The 16520-nt window shown below is 45.5% G+C and overlaps 1 protein-coding gene across 1 annotated transcript in view; it reads left to right on the top strand.

The window, feature by feature from the left end:
* Positions 1–1752: 1752 nt before the first annotated feature.
* Positions 1753–16520, top strand: part of LOC119051619 (histone-lysine N-methyltransferase PRDM9-like) — a 33342-nt gene continuing 18574 nt past the window's right edge. The window contains exons 1-2 of the mRNA XM_053672069.1: positions 1753–1806; positions 6246–6508. Coding sequence (XP_053528044.1) covers positions 1753–1806; positions 6246–6508 — 317 coding nt within the window. The remainder of the gene's footprint in view (positions 1807–6245; positions 6509–16520) is intronic.

Here is a 16520-nt window from a genome sequence, read left to right as displayed (position 1 = left end):
GATGAACACCTGGACTGGATGACTATCTACTGTGACTGGTCCATCCAACACGTGGGGAACCCTCACACCAGAAATCTCCGACAAGAAACTTCTCAAACCACTTCTGACATGTTCAAGCCATCACACCACCTTCTCCTACACAGCGGAAATCTGGTATTCCATTCAACTGGCATTTAACCCTCTTAATATGCCACAGTGTAATGTACTGAAAATATTACTTCTATTCATCCATCTTCAATATGAAAATGGCCACACACTCAACAGTTCTTTTTTTTTTAATATTAATCAACAGTTCTAATAAGCTCTTTTTTTAAATACATGCTGATAGTACATCTGTCATGATACAGTTTACCCAAAGGGTTTCAAATGAAGTTACAGACAAGTACGTGAACCAGAGCCACATGATGAGAGAGGGAACATGGGGGTGGTGAGGGACTGAACTGACTTTTTAGCCAACCCAGGATAAAGCAGGCTTCAACAAGCATTGCAGCGTGGAAATCATACACAATGTGTTTTTTGCTCTCATAGCACTGAAGCTAGAATTCACTGAAAGTGGGTCTACAGGAAATTCTGTTGTTTGGTATTCATAAAACAGACATCTAAATAATCTCCAAAATGAACCACCCTTTGATATACAAAATAACTTTAACTGAAATATGCTTAACACACTACGTGTCAAAACTTGAGAAAGAAATTTTCACCCAGAAATACGCATGTTAGAAACAGAAACTGGAAATGTACCAGTTTTATACCCATATGAGGACACTAAAAGAGTCAAAAACATCAAGAAAAAAAGAGAAAAAGAGCCCCAAGACAAATCCTTAAGGCCACATACACAAAATGATGACACTTCTATTTTATTTATACATTTTATTTTATATTTACACCATGCTAGAGAATACTGCAATAACGTTACTTTTCTCATTCTTTAAGGAAGCTGCAACAGACAAAGCAAATTACAACAGATTTTCAAGCACGCCTGTAACTTGTCAAGCCTGCTGCTGGTACACCACAAAGCCAATTCTGGGAAACATCACATGAAACGGTTCATAACTCCCTTTGCTCTTAACCTGCAAACCAGTCACAAGGCAATTGGACAGTTGATATTTAGACATTTTTAATGATTTTGTAAAACTGCATCAAAAACATTGATATTCATGGAATCAACCACTTTTCCTCCTGATCTAAATGAGGTGTAATGAAAGAAAGATGCAGAGACCAACAGTTGGAAACACGTTGTTACTATTGGCTTCACAAAAAGATTCCTTAGCTTTTTCCTTGGTTCATTTTAGGTACAATGAACCTAAAATACTAAACTCAATCTAGGCAAACAAAACTGAGGAAATGAGCCTATAAACATGTTGTAGGGGCACATACATAAAATGAGAGTGCTTATGTTTTACTTTCCTTTAACTCTTGGTGGAGAATTTCAAATAAATTTTACCTCTGCGTTGTTTAAGAAAGCTTCAACAAAGCAAATGACAATTTTCAAGCACACCTGGAAATTGTAGAAACCTGACTCTATCACACTACACAACCAGATCCAAGAAATGTCACATAAAACACACTAATTGCTCTCCTGGCCATTAATCTGAATACCAGTGACAAGGTAAATGGACAGCCCCGACATTTAGATGTTTTCAAATGCACTGGTAAAAACCCCTGCCATCAAAAGTCATTGATATTCTACTGGAATCAACCACTTTTACTACTGACCTGTACTGAGGAATCATTTCCCAAAATGGCCACAAGATGGCAGCAGAGACCGACATTTGGAATACCTCGAACTACTGGCTTGGTGGAAAGGTTAGTTCACTTTTTACCATCAGGTGCCATGACTGGCACGCTTTTCCTTCTCCCCCAACAACATGACTAAACGACGACTGGACAACATGGTCACCACTTTGTTCCACTGCCCTTTGCCACTTTTCAGGCAACTTCACCATTCCATCAATCCCAGGACATTGTTCTCTTTCAGAGCAGAGAACTCTTCCAAGTGCCTTTTGCAGTCTTCCAGGGAATGGAAATTTCTCTCCATTAAGACAAATTTAGAAAGACTGAACTAAATGGCCTTGCACCTTCTGCGTCTCCTGCTGACAAATTCTGAACGCTTTCCCACTGGCGGCTTTCAGTGGCTCTGATGGGAGGAACCCGCTGGGTTTCTGCAAGGAGTTCCCACTGCAGGACACCCTCGGGAATCCACCACATACACATCACCTCCTTTGGATGAAGACCAGCCTTTGGAGGAGCAGCTGGTGGTGGTTCCTTTCTTTCCCTCAACTCTCCGGTTCCACATTATTCTACCATATCAACAGTTCATCCCCCCCTCAATATTTGTCTTGGAAGCAGAATGTTTTCCTTAGGTTTCAGTGGAGAACCACTTGTGGCAATGCAATCAAAAGGGGTCCCCCAGCACTACACTTAACTGCTGTGGAATTCCATGTCAAAGCGATTAATGTCATCGTGCTGATGCAAATAATTCTTCATACTCGATTTTGACCCTCTGAGTATGTCGCCTGTCTCCTGCATGCCATAACGTGGTCTGTCCTCAGTGAACATCTCCCCTCCATGGCTCTCCACTGCACCTGGTATACCAACTCGTGCAACTGAGCTTAAGAAATCTCCACCATGAAACTTTTCAATCCATTTCTGACATGTTCCATCACTCACAGCAACGTCTCCATACACACCACAAACCTTTTGTTGCCTTGCAGTTGCGCTTGTACCTTTCTTGAAGTGACAAAGCCAAAGGGGCTGAAAATGTTGCTTATGTTCATGCATCTTCAGTGGGGAAAGGGACACACACACATTCACCACTTGTGATGAGGATTTTTATCTTCCAAGAACTTTAAGACACAGGGAGTAAGGCAAGAGGGTCAACAAGCTCTTACTAGGAGTATTACTGTTTAGAGCTGTGCTGAAACTCTCTTCCTAAACCCAGTTTTGGCAACTAAATCTCTCAGCAATAAATGACATAACAATCCTCAGTAATTTCCCAGTCTTCCCTTTCCTAACAGCCAGTTTAAAATAAACATACCAAATGCAAAATGTTGACCCTCTTCATTACCAGCTCTGCAACTTTACATAGAAGTTTTGTATCAACAAACTAAATTAGTACATTGCTCCACATTTTATTCAGGTAATCATTCAGTTTTGAGAATAGTTACTTCAGTTAAGTTATTAAATCTTAAGTAAATGGTTACAAATATGTATTGTCCAAATCCACCTCCTATGAAATATGTGACTGTTTGCTTATGTGATGGAGAAACAATCCTTCCTCCAACCTCAAGAATCTGTGGGCTGGTCTGATAATCCAACAGGTATGACACAGATTAGCAAATGAAACCATCAAATTTGAGACGTGCATAGGCATGGGAACCTCACTCACATGACAGAGTCAGGAACCCCACATGCAGAAGAACATCAGGGATAGAGTGGAAACGTGCACACACAAAATGTACTGAGGCTGCGATGGGTGTGCGGTGCCATGGGGCTTCAAAGTGACCTTGCAAAATGATAGCAGATGCTATGAAAAAGGTGCTATTCTCAAGATGTCCAGAAGGTGGCGACAAAAAGAGCATCTCCTGCTGGACTCACCTCAGATGCTATTCCAAAGAATCGCACTAGATGGCGATGTGCAGCACAGTGTGAAAAAGGGTCCCACCCCCAGAGAGCAGGGGTCCTGCCAAGTTAGCCCTGGGTCCTCTGACTGCTGGGAAAAGTATTTTCACCTAAGAGAGGATGGAGCGACATAACATGAGCTCTGGATCCTCACCAAAGAGCATAAAAGGTCATGTCAGGTCACCTCTGCGTCTTATAAGCAAGGGGAGGGGACCCACCTGAGACCTGGGGTCCAAGAGTCCTGTGACCTCAGGTCTGGGCCACTTGAGTGTAAAGAGGACCACACAAGAGACAGGAGTGTCCTGTTACTGCACACCTGTGTCCTGTGAGGGTTGAGAAAGGTCTGTGAAATGTAAGTGTCCTGACCCTTCACCTTTGAGCCTGGTGACTGTGGGGAGCGGTCTGACTTGAGACAGCAGGGGTTCCTGTCACTTTAGCTCTGCGTCCTGGGAGCCTGAACACAGCCCCTCTAGGAGAGTACAGGGCTCTGCCATCCCCGCCCTGTGATTGAGAGGTGCACAAAGGTTCTGGGTCCATGACTGCAGGGAGCATCCCTGCCTGTGAGTGTGTTGGGTTCAGTCCCATCACCTGTGTCCTGTGGGTGCGGCAACAGGGGCTTCTCGGAGAAAGCTGTGGGCCCTGTCACTTCGGCCCTGGGTCCAGGTATTGCAGGTAGAAGCCTCTCCAGGGGGAAGAAGCTGTGGTTTCGAGTCAGCACTGGGTGTTGTGAGCAGGAGGAGAGGCCCCACCTGAGAGGACACCTGGTCTTCTGACATCAGCCAGGGTCCCAGAGAATGTGTGGAGGTTCAACATGGGATAGTCTCGGGTGCTGTCTCATCACCTCGGGGTCTTGTGAATGTGGGGTGGGCTGCTCACTGAGAAAGTAGGGGGCCCTGCCATCTGAACTCTGGGTCCTGGGAGTGTGGGAAGGGGTCTCTCCCTCCCAGGAGTGGGGTCCTGTCACAGTGAAGAGGGACCCGACCTGGGAAAGACAGGCGTCCTGCCTGACAGCCGAGCCCTGTGGACGCAGGAAGGGCTCCCACCTGACAGAGTAGGGAGCCTGTCCCACTGGCTCTGTCCCCTGTGCGTCTGAAAAACTGTCCCACCAGGGAGAAGAGTGCTTTCCCTTCCACTCAGCTGTGGGGCCCCTGATTGTAGGGAAGGGTCCCTCCCGGAAAGTGCAGGAGATCCTGTCACATCGGCTCTGGGTACTGCAATGCTGGGGTCGGGTCACACTGGAGACAGGAGAGGGCAGAAGAAGGCAGCCAACGCTGTGGTCCCGATTATTCAGCAATGCAAGTCACAGACCAACACCAACCCTGAGGACTCCTGGACACAGTAACTCCTGGCAAGAAAGGTCCCAACTTCAGCAACGAGGTTGGGCGGGAGCGACTATCCTCTGACGCCTTCTGCCTGTTTCCTCCAGTCCATATGCCACCCGCCTAGTTTTGTTGCAACAGCAAAGTTCTCTTTCATCTTTAGGGAGAACTGCTCACAGTGGCCACAGCCAAGAAGACCCTCTCCGTCAACCACTTCACTTAAGGGACCAGAACTGTCCCCAAACTCTATGTCGGTCTTCCCCCCCCCCCCCACCCCCGCCGAGCACACAGTGAGAACCAGACCCCCACTGGTACTGCGTCTGTTCTGACAGGGACGTTTGTCTCACCAGGGGCATTTCTAACATATAAACGCTGACTCTCCCTACTGGCACCTAAACAAGGCAAATGTCTGGGGAGAAACACGTGCGTGTAACAATTCTGTACACAGGTCCCTGGCTCAGGGGTCCGGAGCCTCCGCGTCCGCACGTGGGGTCCAACGACCCTCTCCCTGTTCGCGCACCGGGGGAAAAAAAGGAGAAAACCATCACCCCCTCACCACGCTCCCCGGACTCCGATTCTCCCGGGTTTTCGTCTTTCACAACCAGGAAAGAGAGGGGGGAGCTAAGCGGCCTTGGAGAGCGCATCCACCTGAACTCTTAGCCGGCTCCGGCTCCGGACCCCCGCACCCGCGCTGCGCCCCGCCCGCCCGTGAAAGGCCGCACGCTGGGTGCGCAGTGTTGTGCGCTGTGAGGCCGCTCCCCTGCGCTCTCCCTTCCCGCCCACGGGGGAGAGGACCCCCAAAACCTGTACGAGCGCGCAGCCCACTGTCCCGTTTCCGGCCCCATCGCCCTTCTCCCAAACCCTCCTGCGGTCTCTCACGGTCTCCGGCACCTCCGCCCACGCGCAGGTCCCCGTCCCCAAACCTCCGTTCTCTCAGTTGCACCCGAATTCTGCGGGGGCCCTTCCCTGTCTCGCCCCCAATGCAACCGGTTCGAACCTCACCTAACTGGCTCCGATCCAGGTCCCTTAGTACCCACCGCTTCCCAGCAGGGTCCAGTCCTCCTCTGACATTCCCCACCCTTCCCTTCTCACCCCGGCTTTGCCCTGAGAACCGCCACCCGGACCCCGACCCACCGGGATCGCAGCCCCGCCAGCACCTCCGGGATCCTAACACCCCTCCCCGACCCCCTGGTCCCTCACGGAGCACGATTCTGGTCACTCCGCCTCTGAAAGTTCTCAAAGTTCCGGGACTCGCATCACCTGGGCCCCCCTTTGCTCTCCTTCCCGAGACCTTCGCCCCCGCAGATTCCCGCCGACGCCCTTTGCCCGCGTGGGATCCTCTGCGCCCAGCACATCTCCGTCCTGCGGCCGCTGGGAGGGAAGAGAGGGGACCGGCAGGCCGAGGGGGGACAGGCTGGGTCTGAGAAGGGCTCCGGGATGGAGGACCAGCGGGAACATCAGGTCCGCAGGGAGGCCGAGCGCAGCGCCGGACAGGTGCGGCCCCACCCGCACACGGAGGACACGGACCAGAGGGAGGTCTCGGCCCGGGAAGCGAGCGAGTTCACTCGGTAAGTGCCTGTGAAGACGCATTTGCTGGTGTCAGGCCCGGGGACCGGCATCTCGTGCGTAATACAGGACACACACCGGTGATGTTACAGAAAACAACTCAGCCGCTTACGGGTGTATGAAGTGGAAGTTTTATTTTCACGCATGGGGACCCAGAGGAGTCATTCTCCAAATTCTGGGCCTTGAACAATGGGGAAGCAGTTATTTTTTTTTAATATTTTTTTAATTTATTTATTGCCGCGGACCAGCCTCGCCAGGAGAGGGGAGGGGGTGGAAATGAGTCAAGGACGCAGGGAGTCAGGTTGGAGAGGTCTCAGCATCCCGCTGAGCCCCGAACTCCGTTTATTCAAGGCTTTTATTACAATTATGGGGAATAAGCAGGAGGGGGCTGCACCCAAGCCAGTTTCTTTGTCCTTTCTGCAAAGCTACTCCACGGAACAACAGGGGAACACAGGGTGCTATCAAAACTTCCCTGTTTATCAAGCACCGGTGCATGACCTACCCTTCTACAGGGAAACAGGCTGTCTAGCTTTCTTGGGAAACCTATTGTCTAGCCACAGCAGGTTCCAGGCAGGGAGCCAAGCAAGGTGGAGAGGAACTGTGCCACGGGCAGCGGCCTTGCCAGCTGGCCCTGGCCCCCCGGCTTTGCCAAGGGGGGCTTACCGCACGTCTCCACGAGCAGTGGCTATGCCGGGTATTCCTGACCCCCTGGCTTTGCCATGGGGGGCTAGTGGCGCCCACAATTTATTTTTAGAGAGAGGGGAAGGGAAGGAGAAAGAAAGGGAGAGAAATATCTGTGGTTGCCTCTCATGTGGCCCCCCACTGGGGACCTGGCCTGCAACCCAGGCATGTGCCCTGACTGGGAACCAAACCGGCGACCCTTTGCTTCACAGGCCCCTGCTCAACCCACTGGGCTATACTATACCAGCCAGGGCGGAAAGCAGTTATTTTTATAGAGCAAGGGAGGGCCCGTCCTTCGGACCAAAAGCAGGAGACAATTTACAGAAGCAGAAAGCAGAGAGTTTCATTATCTCTGGTATGTAGGCGATAACTTAGAAGAAACGAGGCGAATCACTGGGCTATAAAAACCTGGGCTGTAAAAACAACCCCCTAATTGCTGTGCTGTATTTCTAAAATAGCGAGTCACTCCCTACGCACTCTGCTGTATTTCAAAATAGCTATCAATTTTCCCCAACAGCGAGAGGGACACACGTGCCTTCGTGGAGCTCACTGTCCCGGCCTGTGGCCGAGCCGCGGTGGAAGCGTCCAGGCTGAACCGGCACCTGCCCAAGTGCAGCGGGCGGAAGGGACCGCAAACCTGGGGAGACTGAGTCACGGTGGTGAAGCTCCGCAGGCGTGCAGGGATGACAGCTTTCTTGTCATTGCTCACACGTCACTCCTTAATAACTGTTCTGTCAGGTCACTAAAAGTAAATACTCCCGCTTTCTACATTCCAAAGTTCACCATCTACAATCTCCCTTAACGAAAATGCGCACATTTGCCATATCGTGAGTTTCTCAGATAACCTAGAGGGGGCGCCATTTCACTTACAAAACACTTCTTTCTTAAAGACCAGGGGTCCAAACCCTGAACTCACCTAAGAATCAGTATCCTGCTCCTGTTTTATTTCATCAATAATGAAAACCAACAAATTTTTTTCTAACTCCTCACATTACCTTATTTCTTCATATTTTCTTTCAAGTGTTGTCTATTTTTACATGTTTTTACATAACTAAAGTAATACAATTGTATTCTGCTACGATAGCTTATTTACCTTGATGAATCATGAAAAGCAAGGTAATGATTACAAATAATAGAATTTATTACAGTGCGGGGGAATAACACAGAAATAAATACCTTTTTATATATACAGAGAAACACTAAGTTGAAGATAGAATGGAAAAGAACCAATAACAACAAACCAGATACAAGGCCTAACACTAACCTCAGCAAGAATGTGATGATCTGTGTGAACAAAATGTTAAAACGATGCCCAATGCAAGACACTTGAACAACTGGAAAGTAACATCGCGTTCTTTGATTTAAGAAAACCAAAAACATAAGGACGTCAATTTCCCAAAGTTGCTTATAAATTTATTGTGATACAGTTTAAAATACCAACATTTTAAAACTAAAACCAACTCATGTTCAGTAAACTTGTTAAAATGAGGAATGAAAAGAAATTTCTGGAAGAGGAAATTCATAAATACAACTTAGCCCAACCAAACATAAATAGGTATTGTGTTATAAATGTACTTTAATCTAAACAGTGGGGTAATGACCTTTGAATAGACAAATTAATGGGACAGAATACAAAGTCCAATAATAAATGCAAAGTCTGGGCCCTGGCTGGTGTAGCTCAGTGGATTGAGCGTGGGCCTGCGAACCACACGATCGCGGTTCAATTCCCAGTCAGGGCACATGTCTGGGTTGCAGGCCAGTTCCCAGCAAGGGACACATGAAAAGGCAACCATACACTGATGTTTCTCTCCCTCTCTCCTTCCCTTCCCCTCTAAAGATAAACAAAAATTTTTTAAATAAATAAATAAATGCAAAGTCTGATGGAAATTTTCTATGACAAAGATCTCTCTTTAGATCCATGGGGAAATATTAATAATATAGTAAAAGGTATTGGAACAACAGAATAGGAAATATATTGGCCCTCCTACATTACATCCTCTGCCAAAATCAATTCTTTGATTGGTTTTAATAGCCACTCCTAACTGATATGAAACACTGAGAGCTATCTGAAATATGCCAAAAGGTGTAAAGTAAAAGAATGGGAAAATGTAGGGAACTATTTCGAGTGGCGTGGAAATGTATCTCAGCACTCACGTGGAAAACCAGTGGGGAGCAAGTGCTGTACAGGACCACGCCCACAGAGAGGTTTTTCTGTGCGTAATCAGGCCTGCATTGTACCTAGACTGCTTTGAGACTTTCGTTTGCTAAAACTCCCTCACCCTGAATTGAGGCATCAAGGGCTTACTGCATCTTCCTAGAATCTGAGCCAAACCTCCCAAATATAAAGTGTGATCAGTTCAACCACTTTTCCCCTTGGTCTGAAACATCCTTCTCTTTGAAGTAATTAGCAGGATTCTTTCCCTTTATTATCTGTAAAAGGTAGTCCCCTGCACTGAGCCTGTGCACAGTAAATGAGGACTACCCTCCATGTAATGTACCCAGAGAAGCAATAAAAGCTTCTCCAGACACAGGCCTCTGGCCCCCTGGCCCTCTCTCTCTCTCAGAGAGTGGCCATGCCATCCCTTTTCCTCCACAGAACTTCTGTTGTCCGTGTGTATTTGTTCACTAGCAACCACAACACACAGAGATGCTGCCGGCCAGGCTCCACATCAGGAATATATGCTATATGAACATTAACCAAATGAAAATCATATAATGACCTAGTAGACTTGAAGACAAAAAAACACTACTATACATAAACTAGAGTACTTCATATCAGAAAGTTCAATTTACCAGTTAGTTCCAAATTTTTATTCATTTAATAACACTAACTCAAAATTATATAGAACAGAAATGCATGGAAAAATACACAAAATAATAATAATAGGTGATTTAACAAATTTTCATCGTGCAGGTTCTGTTTCATAACCAATAAAGCCCACAAAAATAGTAAAAATACTTTTAAATAACATGAGAAGCAAATGGCATTCAATGTGCGTAAATATTCACTACACCCCAGAACTGCAAATTACAGATGGTCTCCAAGCACCCTCGAAACTTTTTTAAACACTGACCATATAGTGATATAATGCAAGTTCCAACAAATTGCAAAGGACTAAAATTTGTGTGTGTGTGTGTGTGCATTTCTTGCTCTCACTGCCATTAATCAAGAAATCAGTAACAATAGATAACTAGAAAATACTTATATTTATAAATTATTAAATACACTTCTAAATAACCACCCCAAAATAAATCACAATTGGAATTAGAAATAATTTGTGTAGAATAATAGTAAAAATACTACATATCAAGGCCACATCGCTCAGGTTCCAAAGATGATCAAAGCTTCAAGATCGGTGGCTTTCACCCTGGCTGGTGTACCTCAGTGGATCGAGCACAGGCTGGGAACCAAAGGGTTGCCATTTGATTTCCAGTGAGGGCACATGCCAGGTTCCCAGTGGGGTCCACGTGAGAGGCAGCCACACATTCATGTTTATTTCCCTCTCTTTCTCCCTCCCTTCCCTACTCTCTAAAAATAAATGAATAAAATTTTCAATAACAGGTCAGTGGTTTTCAACCTAAGGTTGACTGCGCCCAGAGGAACATTTGGCGCATTGTATGTAGGCCTTTCAGGTTGTCATTAGGGGGGTTAAGTTGGAAGTTACTAGCCTGCACTGAAGAGAGATAACAATTACTAATAAGACTTCCGCCAAGATGGAGGCATAGGTGGATGTGCCGTGCCTTCTCCCACAACCAAGATTAGAGAAAACTAAATATTAGCAACAGAAAACACAGCCAGAACACGGAAAATTGAACTTTTCGGAAGTCCGTTAACAACAAATTCTTCAGCCTGACCGGTAAGGGGCGAAACCAGCGGCTGGCGGAGCAGGGTTGCACAGGAGGACTCGGCCAGACACACTCAGGCCCGCGGAATCCAGACGCAGGGTCAGACCTAGTGAGCGACCCAGCGAGCAACCAGGCGAGCGACCTCGGGGGAGACAGCCGGGCCAGGGCTGCGTGTTGACTGAGGTCGCGCATTTGTGCGAGGGTGGACAGGCGAGGAAGTGGGCGGTTGGACCAGGCCGGCAGGTCCCCACGGCAAGCGGCAGTGGAGGGCGCCGCCATTTCCCTGCTCTGACCCCACCTCCACATACAGCGTCATAACCCAGCGACTCTGAGTGGCCCGGCCCAGGTGAACCACCTAAGGCACTGCTCCTCCGCACCCAGCTGTGAGAAGCGGCACAGGGGGTCGCCATTTCCCCGCTCTGGCCACGCCCCCACATACAGCGTCAGAACCCAGCGACCTGGGAATCCAAGGCGCCGGCTTCTCACACTTAAAGGGCCCGAACAGACCAAGAATGGCGCAGGAAGATCTCAGAGCCCCAGAGCCAATAAATGTAAGCGATGAAGAAATAGCAAAACTCACAGACACACAGTTTAAAACATTGGTGATCAGGATCCTCACAGAACTGGTTGATTATACTGACAAATTAGACAAATATATGAAGGCGAAACTAATTGAAATGAATGGAATTGCACAGGACACCAATAGCAATGAAAAGGAAACTGGGACTCAAATCAATGGAGTGGACCAGAAGAAAGCAAATAATGGCCAAACAGAAAAGAGTCAAGAAGCAAGAATTCAAAGAAATGAGGAGAGTTTTAGGAACCTCCAGGACATCTTTAAATGCTCCAACATCCAAATTATAGGGGTACCAGAAGGGGGAAAGGCACAGCCACCAGTGGAAAACTTATTTGAACAAATAATAAAGGAGAATTTCCCCAATCTGGCAAAGGAAATAGACTTCCAGGAAATCCAGGAAGCTCAGAGAGTACCAAAGAAGTTGGACCCAAGAAGGAACACACCAAGGCACATTGTAATTACATTAGCCAAGATTAAAATGAAGGAGAGAATCCTAGAAGCAGCAAGAGCTAAGGGGACAGTCACCTACAAAGGAGTCCCCATCAGACTGTCAGCAGATTTCTCAAAAGAGACCTTACAGGCAAGAAGGGGCTGGAAAGAGGTATTCCAAGTCATGAAATCTAAAGACCTACAACCAAGATTGCTCTATCCAGCAAAACTGTCATTTAGAATGGAAGGACAGATAAGGTGCTTCTCAGATAAGATCAAATTCAAGGAGTTCATCATCACCAAGCCCTTATTATATGAAATGTTAAAGGGACTTATCTAAGAAAAAGAAGTTAAAGAAACATGAACAGTGAAAGGACAACAAACTCACAGTTATTAACAACCACACCTAAAACGAAAGCAAACTAAAAGGACAGCTAGATCAGGAGTGGAAACATAGAAATGAAGATCTCAAGGAGAGTTAGCAATAGGGGAGTGGGAGGAGGAGAAGGGGGGAGAAGGTACAGAAAATAAGTAGCATAGACGGTAGATAGAAAATAGATGGGGGGCAAGAATAGTATGGGAAATATAGAATCTAAAGGAATTGAGACACATGGTCATAAACTAAAGGGGGGGGGATGGGGGGATGGGGGGTAGGGTGGAGGGGAATAAAGGGGGAATAGAACAACTGTAACAGCATAATCAATAAAAAAATAAAAATAAAAAAAATAAAAATAAATAAAAAAAAAACAATTACTAATAAGCACCTACGAGGTGGAGAAAAATCCCCCAGGAGAAAATATTATCCATAGCAATGAGAAACTCTACTCTCTAAGGAGCAGAATGAAGAGTTCATTAGAATACAAACAGCATGAGACTTTGCACCCTAGATCTGAAATCACACCTCTCTCTGGACAGGCAGCCTGGAGGCTGAAAGCTTAAAAAACAACAAAAGATAAATTAAAATGCCAGACATCTTGCAAAGACTGGGGAGGAATATCCTTGGCTAAGAAGACACCCGCGAAAACTCAGAAGCCAAGGAAGATCTGACACCTTAAAGACTACACCACACTGTGATAAACCACAGCACTGAGGGTCACTGTCTCCTTGCATTGCCCATAAATCACTCTTCAATAGTTGTTTCGTAAAATTACTTAGAACCTATAATCTTACTCTTTTACATTCCAGAATTCACCATCTAACATTCTCAGCTTTGAAAATGTGGACCTTTGCCATATTGTGAGTTCCTCAGATAACCTATAAGGGGTACAATTTTACTTACAAAATACTTCTGATTTCTAAAACACCGTTGCTCCATTTACAATGCTAAGAATCATATTATTGTTTTATTTAATTATTAATGAACTTATAACTAACACATTTTTAATTCTTCATATCTTCATGTTTTATTCCAAGTTTTAACTATTTTTTCATGCTTTATACAGCTAAACTAATGTAATTTTATTATCGCATGATACCTTATTTACCTTAACAACTCATGAATATCAACTTAAATTTATTACAAATAATACTATTTAGTAAATTGTGTGGTAAATAACATGCAGAAATAAATTACTCTTTTTTATACACAAAGAATAATATAAAGATACAATCAAAGAAAAGAACCAATAGTGCACTTCCAAATCCAGTGTCTGGTCCAGATGGTGTGCTCATAAAAAGTGACCCCAAGAACTGATCACTGACATTGGTACCTAAGACTTGTACCTAGAAATAGTTTTTTTTTTAATCAACAGTCACTGATACTCTACTATAATCAACCACTTTTCCTGCTGACCTGTAGTAAGATGTTATTCCCAAAAATTCCCAGAGATGGCAGCAGAGATGCACACTTGGTCCATGTGTTAGTGGATTGGCAAAAGGGCTCATTCGATTTTTATGTATAAAAGGATAGCGTTTTATTTTTTTAACCTCCTGGGTTAAAATGTATTTTAAATAGATTTTATTTGCTTCATTGCTTAAGGAAGCCACAGCAAACAAAGCAAATTATAAGTGATTGTCAAGCACATTTGGAACTTCTAAATACCTGACTCTATTACACTATACAGCAAGCTCCAACAAATGGCTGCAACATTTATTACATCCCTTGCTCTACTCTGGAAACCAGTCGCAAAGTAGCTGGACAGTCCATACCTTGGGACATTGTAAAATACACTTCTAAATACCATTGCCATCAACAGTCATTAACATTCCACCAGAAGCAACCATTTTTCTCATTGACCGGCACTAAGGTGTTATTCCCAAAATAAAGAAGAGATGGCAGCACAGAACTGAGCTTGGAGGGTTTTGGCGGGGGGGGGGGGGGGGGGGGTTGTTTGTTTTTTTTTTACATTGACCATATTCTGTGGAGCAAGTTTCAAATCAAAGGATTGAAACTATATAAAGTACGTTTCTTGTTCTCATTGCAACTTATCTACCAATCCGTAATAAAAGGTAACTAGAAAGTCCTTATGTTGAAAGATGATAAAATACAATTCTAAGTAACCCACAAATTAAATTATAATTAATTTAAACTGAATGATAATAAAAATTGTACATAAAATACATTCTGGGAAAAAGGTATTAATAAATCCACACATTAGGGGAAAACCCTGAAAATTCACAAGTTTTGCATCATATTACAAACCTGGAATAATAAATTAAATCCAGAGGAAGTGGAAGAATGAAAATATGCAAGTAGTGCTGTCTGGGAGGGTATATACTTTTTTTAAATTTTTTATTTTATTGATTATGCCATTACAGTTGTTCTATTCCCCCCTTCATTTCCCTCCACCCTACCCCCTGTCCTCACCATTACCCCCCCTTTAGTTTATGACCATGTGTCTCAATTCCTTTAGATTCTATATTTCCCATACTATTCTTGCCCTCCCCCCTATTTTCTACCTACCGTCTATGCTACTTATTTTCTGTACCTTCTCCCCCCTTCTCCTCCTCCCACTCCCCTGTTGCTAACCCTCCTTGAGATCTTCATTTCTATGTTTCCACTCCTGATCTAGCTGTTCTTTTAGTTTGCTTTTGTTTTAGGTGTGGTTGTTCATAACTGTGAGTTTGCTGTCCTTACATTGTTCATGTTTCTTTAACTTCTTTTTCTTAGATAAGTCCCTTTAACATTCCATATAATAAGGGCTTGGTGACAATGAACTCCTTGAATTTGATCTTATCTGAGGAGCACTTTATCTGTCCTTCCATTCTAAATGAAAGTATTGCTGGATAGAGCGATCTTGGTTGTAGGTCTTTGGATTTCATGACTTGGAATACCTCTTTCCAGCCCCTTCTTGCCTGTAAGGTCCCTTTTGAGAAATCATCTGACAGTCGGATGGGAACTCCTTTATAGGTGACTGTCCCCTTAGCTCTTGCTGCTTCTAGGATTCTCTCTTTCATTTTAATCTTGGCTAATGTAATTATGATGTGCCTTGGTGTGTTCCTTCTTGGGTCCAACTTCTTTGGGACTCTCTGAGCTTCCTGAATTTCCTGGAAGTCTATTTCCTTTGCCAGATTGGGGAAGTTCTCCTTTATTATTTATTCAAATGAGTTTTCCACTGGTGGCTGTTCCTTTCCCCCTTCTGGTACCCCTATAATTCGGATGTTGGAGCGTTTAAAGATGTCCTGGAGGTTCCTAAGTCTCTCCTCATTTTTTTGAATTCTTGTTTCTTCATTCTTTTCTGATTGGTCATTTTTTTCCTCCTTCTGGTCCACTCCTTTGATTTGAGTCCAGTTTCCTTTCCATTACTAATGGTTTCCTGTGCATTGCCATTCATTTCAATTAGTTTAGCCTTCATATGTTCCTCTAATTTGTGACTAAAATCAACCAGTTCTGTGAGCATCCTGATCACCAGTGTTTTGAACTGTACATCTGAAAGTTTTGCTATTTCTTTGTCACTTAGATTTATGGGCTCTGGGGCTTTGAGATCTTCTTGAGCCATTTTTGGTCTATTCACGCCCATTAAGTATGAGGAGTGGAGACTTAGGGGCGGGGTGGGACCTCCAGTGCGGGGTCGCTGGTTTGTGACTCTGTATGTGGAGGAGGGGTCAGAGTGGGGAAATGGCATCCCCCTCTCCTGCTTCGCTGCTGGGTGAGGAGCGAAGCTTTAGGTGTTCACCAGGGTAGGGTCACTCAGGGAGCTGGATTGTGACGCTGTATGTGGGGGCAGGGTCAGAGCTGGGAAATGGCGGCCATCTCTGCTACCTCTGGTCACTGGGAACCGCTCGGTCCCATCTCACTGCCCACTCCCTCGCTGGTCTATCTGCGCAGGAATGCGCCACCACAGTCAACCCACCGCCCTGCGCCCTGGCGGGATCTGTGGGTCGCTCACTAGGTCGCTCACTGGGTCGGCCCTTTGCAACCCCACACCTGGGATCGGGGAGCCTGAGTCTGTCTGACCGAGTTTTCCTGTGCAACCCCGCTCCGCCAGCTGCTGGTTTCGCACCTCTTACCGGTCAGGCTGAAGCATTCGTTGTTAACAGAC

This window comes from Artibeus jamaicensis, unplaced genomic scaffold, assembly GCF_021234435.1.
Source record: "Artibeus jamaicensis isolate MK-2021 breed Jamaican fruit bat unplaced genomic scaffold, CSHL_Jam_final contig_723, whole genome shotgun sequence".
NCBI lineage: Eukaryota > Metazoa > Chordata > Mammalia > Chiroptera > Phyllostomidae > Artibeus > Artibeus jamaicensis.
Note: the sequence above shows the minus strand (reverse complement) of the source record. Positions and strands in the feature narration are given on the sequence as shown.